The sequence below is a fragment of the Theobroma umbraticum genome, unplaced genomic scaffold, assembly GCF_002168275.2.
Source record: "Theobroma umbraticum cultivar Fairchild unplaced genomic scaffold, ASM216827v3 scaffold_44.0, whole genome shotgun sequence".
NCBI classification, from domain to species: domain Eukaryota; kingdom Viridiplantae; phylum Streptophyta; class Magnoliopsida; order Malvales; family Malvaceae; genus Theobroma; species Theobroma umbraticum.
Window position 1 is genome coordinate 7,864,627 of NW_018397255.1, and position 7,094 is coordinate 7,871,720.

The window sequence follows — 7,094 nt, forward strand, 5'->3', positions numbered from 1 at the left end:
TGGTTCAAAGATTTTCTACATATTATATCAAAAATTAATTAAAAATAATTTTTATATATCCATGTGTTTTTGGTGTATGTATGTGTGTGTGTATATATATATATATATAAAGATAAGGAAATTGCAACATAATCTTGTAGCAAAAAAGGAAGAAATAAATCAATACCCAATTTGTACGAAATTAAACGGGTGGCAGAGTAGGCGTGACAAGGGTTAGGTCGCAACTTGAGATTAGGTTTGCTACAAATGCAATTACAATAGCTAATATAATTACCAAAAATAATTATCAGGCCAGCACTTCTTTTTGTGGATTATCAATGGGTCGAATTTGTGGATCATGGTGTAGACTTCAAAACCTGAGTTACATTTGAGCCTATAACCTTTCGAGGCCCAAAAAAGGGATGGATCCAATTTTGTTTGGTCCAAATGAAAGTGTTGAATTTGGTTCTTTTAACTAAATATTGCAATTAATTTTCAAGGGTGTGAAATTAATGAAATGCTACATTACTTTTTATACCGACCAGATTGGTAATAATGATGAGATTTAAAACTGTGATAGGAGTGAGATTGAAACCAATGAATGGAATATATGGTACATAATTCTTTAAATCTAATGGATAAATATTGATCCGCGCAGCTAGTTTACTTGGAACCTTGTGACATGTGACTCTTACACACGACCTTGGGTTACGTACTTGGATTTGGTTGGACAAGATAATCAATAATGATGTTAATGGGTTCAATTTTCTTTTGTATTTGGATGTACGAGTTGTTAGTATTAGGCTGTTGCTATTGGGCCACATGATTTTCTTTTATCTTATGCTCCTTACAAGCATAAACAACTTTATAAGCTCGTATTTTCTTGTATTTAAGCAGAGACAAATTAATACACATACTGTGAAATGCTTAATTTTCCACAAAAGTGTCATAAATGATTATAAGAATAATGGATTCGGGGCCATGCAAATCAGTTGCTTTATATATATAACCTTTGCAAAACCGCAAAGCCACCTTGCAGGATTGCCAAAGCAATGGGATAATTAGTGATAAGCATGTTCATGATTAGCACCTGATGATTTGGCTCCAAAATTCCAACATGGCTTAAAAAACAAGCTTTCTGATTATTTTACATTTGAGGGACATGCGTGCCCATCGAGATCTCATTTTCAATGGAAGTTAGCAAGAAAGTTAAAGGTGTGAAAGAGAAAAACGGAATCACCAACGACGTTATACAGCAGGGCGAAATGGCCCGTGTATCAGTTTGCTCTTTGACTTTTGCTCTTTATAGAGAAAAGCAAGACAGAGCATTTGCTTTGCGAGCTCTGAATTGGTGAGAAATAGGGAATCCTAATCTCGTTAACGTGGCATCTAGAGGGCGATGCCACCACTTTTGCAACTTTCCAAAGGCTCAAAAAAGATGGACGGCTATGCATACACACACGTATAAAATGAAATGAAAAGAGGTGCTAAATGCTCTTTCCTTTTATGTCCAATCAGGCATTACATTAACCATTATAATCAAACATAAATAAATTAAATATTTGAATGTTGATTAAATATAACTTTAATTACAATGTTAAATATAAATTTAATGTTAAATTCAGTGCGAGAATATTTTTTCTTGAGATTTTGAGGACTTATTCCAATTCATAGTTGATAATCTTAAGATTGTAATCCTCAGAATCAAATCTTAGATCTAAAGAGGAATAAAAACCATTAAATTATATATTGGTTGTTATATAGTTGATAATCTTATGATTTATAAATGTTTGCATAATAATTAAATAAAATCTCATCTTGTCTTTTGAATATAAAAAGAACGAATCAACACTCGGAACAATTCATACAAGATAGATGCCGACATGTCTATTTTTACAAAGGAGAATAAATTTCTGTCAAATATACCATCAATAAAAAGCATGAGTTGGGTAATAACTTTTTGCAAATAAAGCAGGGTTACAATTTTGTTTCTTTCTTTTCTTTTTTTTTCTACCGTGGGTGTGTTCGGGTGGTCAAAATATGTCATCCTAAATCATACAATGATAAATATAATTATAATATAAATAAAAAAATAAAAAATAATCAATTAAAAATTTAATTTATTGATTGATGAATGATATCTCTATTTAAAAAGTAGAATTTAAATCTCCTTTCATTTAAATCTAAACATTCAAACATGTAATTTTATACAAAAAAAGACACATAATACTTTAAGCTAATTAAATAAAAAATTAATTTATTTCCTTTGTATTTATTTATCATGTAAGAAATTGAGACACACACATATAATATGTGTGTGTAAAACTTGGAAGCATGTCACATACAATTATGTTTAGTACAATTCTACAATTATCCATCACAATAAGAAGTCACGTGAGATTCATATTTATAAATATAAATTTTATATAATATTTTGATGAACACTACATAATTCATGATTATGTTAGATGACTGTATAAAATGATAATTGTAATTGATACGTTCTCAGATGATTTGCTAGCACCAGGACAGACGGGGATTTAAGACTGTTATGTAGTATATAACTAATAATTTCACATTCTTATTTTTAAGGAACAATTAGAAGGTATTTTTGGGCAACAACTTTGTGTTTTTTGTTTTTTTTTTTTGAATATTTAAAGTACATCAGCCCGAAAGATGGAACAATTGTTTATTAAATAACAGTGGGCATCACATTTCGAGAGCAAAAATTAAGAAATGAAAAGGGAAAAAAAAACAGAGAGAAATCATGTTCCAATTGAACTTCTCAATCCTACAAGGACACTATCACATGAAAGATTCCAAAAATTGGGGTGTTGGAATGTGAGAACTCTCCAGGGAATGAGGGAATAGAGACAGGTGTCTAGATTTTGTCAAGATTTAGAGAAAGCACTACCAGGGGGCAGCACAAGCACTACCAGGGGGCAGCACCAGCAACCATTGTGAAAAAATGCATTTTGCTTTTAACCTGACAATCCATTTGTCCCTCACGTCTTAGGTAGAATTTCACATCAACGACCCCAAACTCTTAGCCCTTTCTTTGACATTTTATTTCAGCTTTCATTTTCATCTGGACAACTGAACGGCCCTGCATTATGCAAATCGAATAAACTTTCATCTAAGCTTTGATGCTAAAAAAAATCAAACACCCATATCTCGTGTTCAAACTTCAAACTGCTGAGTTCAAGATAGTGTTATCACCGAAAAAGTGTTGCTTTTTATCTTCTGATTGTTTTGTCCTGCATGCCCAAAAGACCACAGTGATAATTAGCAGCGGTTTGAAACGACCATGAACGACCAGTTGAGGGTATTTGAGTCATTAATTTACTAGCATTAAAAAAAATCAATTAATCGCAATAATAAATTGGGGTCTGGCACATTCTTAAACTTTACTCCCTTTGCGGTTGCACGCTGTTGTTGTTAGTGAGTAGTTCTCACTTGCATCTCTCTGAACGTCCTATGCCCATGCCTCTCAGTCCCTTACGACTCTCCTTTGGGATCAAAGCAAACCCAAATCAGAAAATGAAAGATTATTGCCAAAGAAGTCCACAAGGGAGAAAAATGACAGCCCCAAGAGCAAGAATCATTGGATCATCACTATTTGTTCGTGCAATGGTGATGATGCTGATGATATTTTCAGGGTTTGTTTTAGTGGCAGAGTCAGCAATAGGGGTAAACTGGGGGACACTGTCATTCCACAAGCTGAAGCCATCAACCGTGGTGGATCTGCTGAAGGACAACAACATACAAAAAGTGAAGCTTTTTGAAGCTGACCCATTAGTGCTGAGAGCTTTGATGGGGAGTGGGATTCAAGTCATGGTTGGGATACCAAATGAGATGTTGGCTACGCTCAGCTCTTCCCCTGCGGCTGCTGATTTCTGGGTTCGTCAGAATGTCTCTACTTATATAGGCAAAGGTGGTGCTGATATCAGGTAATTCTTGTCTTTCTCTAAGATTTGCTACTGATTTCCCCTTTTTACTTGTTGAGTGAAAGGTTGCAGAAAGAACTCAAAGAAAGTAATTTTTGCTGTGTTGGTGTTTGATTTTGCTTTTGTCACCTTCAGATCAACTATATAAAAGCATAAGGGTAATGATCCCTTAGGTGAATCCGTATATGTTTTGGCATCTTTGTTTTCCAAGCTTTTCTGGCTACCAAACAGATTAGGCGCAGTATAGATTTGTAGAAAGATTGAGAAAACTTTAGGCTAGATTATAATAGATTAGAAATTATATGAGAAAATGAAATAATAAGTTTAAAGTAGTTAAGAATTTTTATATGGACACCCACAGGAAAATAATTGGGGGGGCGGGGGGAAGGGGTTATATATGGGAATAAGCAGATACTTAATTAGTATGTCATCATCTATAATAGCTGATAACTCGGGAAGATATTTTGCTGTATGCTTGGTTTTAGTGGTGGAAACCCCTTGCGTAAATTCAGCTGATAAATGATTCAAAAAGTTTCTTGCATAGGCTAAAATTTTTTTGAATATATTGTTAATCTTCTCAATTGTTATATAGGACTAACAAAGGAATCTTAATTTGTTGATCTTAGGAGAATTTAAATAGATTAGCATCCTTTAGTAATTGCATCTTCAAACTATGTTTAACCAATCTAATGTTAGCGGTGTCCTCAGTATGGATTTCTTATAGGCATATGCAGCGGCATACTGCCTTACAGCCTCAACAGTTAAATTACTTTATCCGTGAAAGCTGTGGATTGCTATGCCAGAGTTCATATGCCATTCCCCATAGCAAGCTGCTTGCACAACTCCTCATACTATAACCAACGCAACAACATTATTTAATGTGATGGTATATAAAATTTTATCCATCCTTTATAAGTTATTTCATTAATACTATTTTGATATTTGGATTAAAGTGTCTTCTTTGTCACTGTGGTCATGGTCTAAGTGATTGTAGATTTACACTCAAAACAAATGATGGGGAGGAAAACCTGGTGCACATAAGCTAAAATATTCTTCTACTTAGATAGTGAAGACAATAGAAGGTAAAAATTTCTTATCTGTAGGCATTTGTCTGATAAAGATAACTAGAAGCAAGCAAGAAGGGAAGTTTTGTTTCTTTCTTAATTTCTTTTTTTTCCTTCTTTTCTTGTTGGTTGGGTTTGGTTGGTCTTTGGATGATGATGTTGTGTAAGGATCTTTTTGGCAATTGAATGCACCCTTATTCTCCCGTATGTAGTAACTTTTAATAATTTCTTTTTCACCAAGGATCATAAAAAGAAAAATGAGGAAGAATACTTTTTCTATGGAAAATACTTAGTATCTCAACCTCAGGAGAGATTAATGAGACAAAATTACCTCAAGTTGGATTGCTTACTCTTCCTTCATTGGCATCTATGTAATGCCAAGTTCTGAATCTTTCAATTCAAGAATTTACATGGCCCTGACTGTCTAAATAAAATTTATCAAGCACTTTCCCCTTCTATTGAGACCCCTGAGCTGGATATCCTATGCATGCATCTATTGCTTTGAAATTAGCCTAATGTTTATCAAAGCAGTGAGTTGTAGGAAATCTGAGTTTACCACATTTCTGTAAAATTTTTATATGCTAGTGTGGCTAAACTGTTGCACATCTTCTAAAGTTATTTGCTTCTGGCTGGATGACAGGTATATCGCTGTAGGAAATGAACCCTTCCTTACAAGTTACGCAGGTCAATTTCAGTCCTATGTAGTCCCTGCTTTGGTCAATTTGCAGCAGTCTTTGGCCAGAGCAAATCTTGCAGGATACATAAAGTTAGTAGTCCCTTGTAATGCTGATGCCTATGAATCCAATGTTCCTTCTCAAGGGGCATTTCGACCGGAGCTGAGTCAAATTATGACTCAACTTCTTTCTTTCCTAAACTCAAATGGTTCTCCGTTTGTAGTTAATATTTATCCATTTCTAAGCCTCTATGGGAACTCAGATTTTCCACAAGATTATGCATTCTTTGAGGGCACTACACATCCTGTTATAGACGGTTCCAACACTTACTATAATGCATTTGATGGAAATTTTGACACATTAGTTGCGGCCCTCAGTAAAATTGGATATGGGCAGATGCCCATAGTCATTGGGGAGGTGGGTTGGCCTACGGATGGAGCGGTTGGTGCAAATCTTACTGCTGCTAGGGTTTTCAACCAAGGCCTGATCAATCATGTGCTAAGTAACAACGGAACCCCTCTTAGGCCTGCTGTTCCACCCATGGATATCTATCTTTTCAGTCTACTTGATGAGGGGGCAAAGAGCACTCTTCCAGGAAACTTTGAACGGCACTGGGGGATTTTCTCCTTTGATGGCCAGGCTAAATATGCGCTAAACCTTGGTTTGGGCAACAAGAAGTTAAAGAATGCCAGGAATGTTCAGTATCTCCCATCTAGATGGTGTGTTGCAGACTCATCTGGGGATCTCTCTAATGTGGCAAATCACATGAAAGTCGCATGTAATGTCGCAGATTGCACTACACTCAACTATGGGGGATCATGTAATAGCATTGGAGCAAAGGGAAATGTTTCGTACGCATTCAACAGTTACTATCAGTTGCTAATGCAGAATGAAGAAAGTTGTAAATTTGATGGACTTGGTATGGTCACTTTTCTAGATCCTTCGGTTGGCGACTGTAGGTTTCTTGTTGGTGTCACTGATACCAGTTCAAGTTTTAGACCGTATCAAAGGTGGTTAATCAGCTGGATTTTAATTTTATGGCAAGTTTGGGCCTTTAGAATATGAAAAAGGAAAGGCAGTTTCTAGGCGGGTTTTTCTGGGTCCCCTCTTATGAAGCTGATAACGTCAACATAGGATATTGAGTGCTAAGAGTCATTTATATATTCAAATGATTGCAGATTATTGTAGTATATCATTGTATGATGTAAGAAAAAGTAGACTTATACGTTAAATTAAATAGTCATTGTCTTGATTGATATGTAGAACTACTTTTCTTGATATTTCATATGGATGCCGTGCTTATGCATAGATCATTATCTCAACGAGACAAACCCTGTTTTTGCATGAATGTGTTGCGGTAGAGCAGCTTTTCAAGGCTAAGAGAGCATGGATACCATGGACGAAGAGTCTCAAGTTTGATGTATTCTATA

At 35.2% G+C, this 7,094-nt stretch overlaps 1 protein-coding gene across 1 annotated transcript; it reads left to right on the forward strand.

Annotated features, from left to right (window-relative positions):
• The first annotated feature begins 2,643 nt into the window (after positions 1–2,643).
• Positions 2,644–6,922, forward strand: LOC110409879 (O-Glycosyl hydrolases family 17 protein). Its single transcript, XM_021419373.2, has 2 exons — positions 2,644–3,929; positions 5,631–6,922. The coding sequence occupies exons 1-2, from the start codon at positions 3,457–3,459 to the stop codon at positions 6,727–6,729; spliced, it is 1,572 nt and encodes a 523-aa protein (XP_021275048.1). The 5' UTR covers positions 2,644–3,456; the 3' UTR covers positions 6,730–6,922.
• Positions 6,923–7,094: the final 172 nt, after the last annotated feature.

Bases quoted from the DNA above. Each gene is read 5' to 3' on its own strand.
- LOC110409879 (XM_021419373.2), top strand. From the start codon at position 3,457: ATGCCCATGCCTCTCAGTCCCTTACGACTCTCCTTTGGGATCAAAGCA. The intron at 3,930-5,630 runs GTAATTCTTGTC...GCTGGATGACAG, and splicing joins AAAGGTGGTGCTGATATCAG to GTATATCGCTGTAGGAAATG.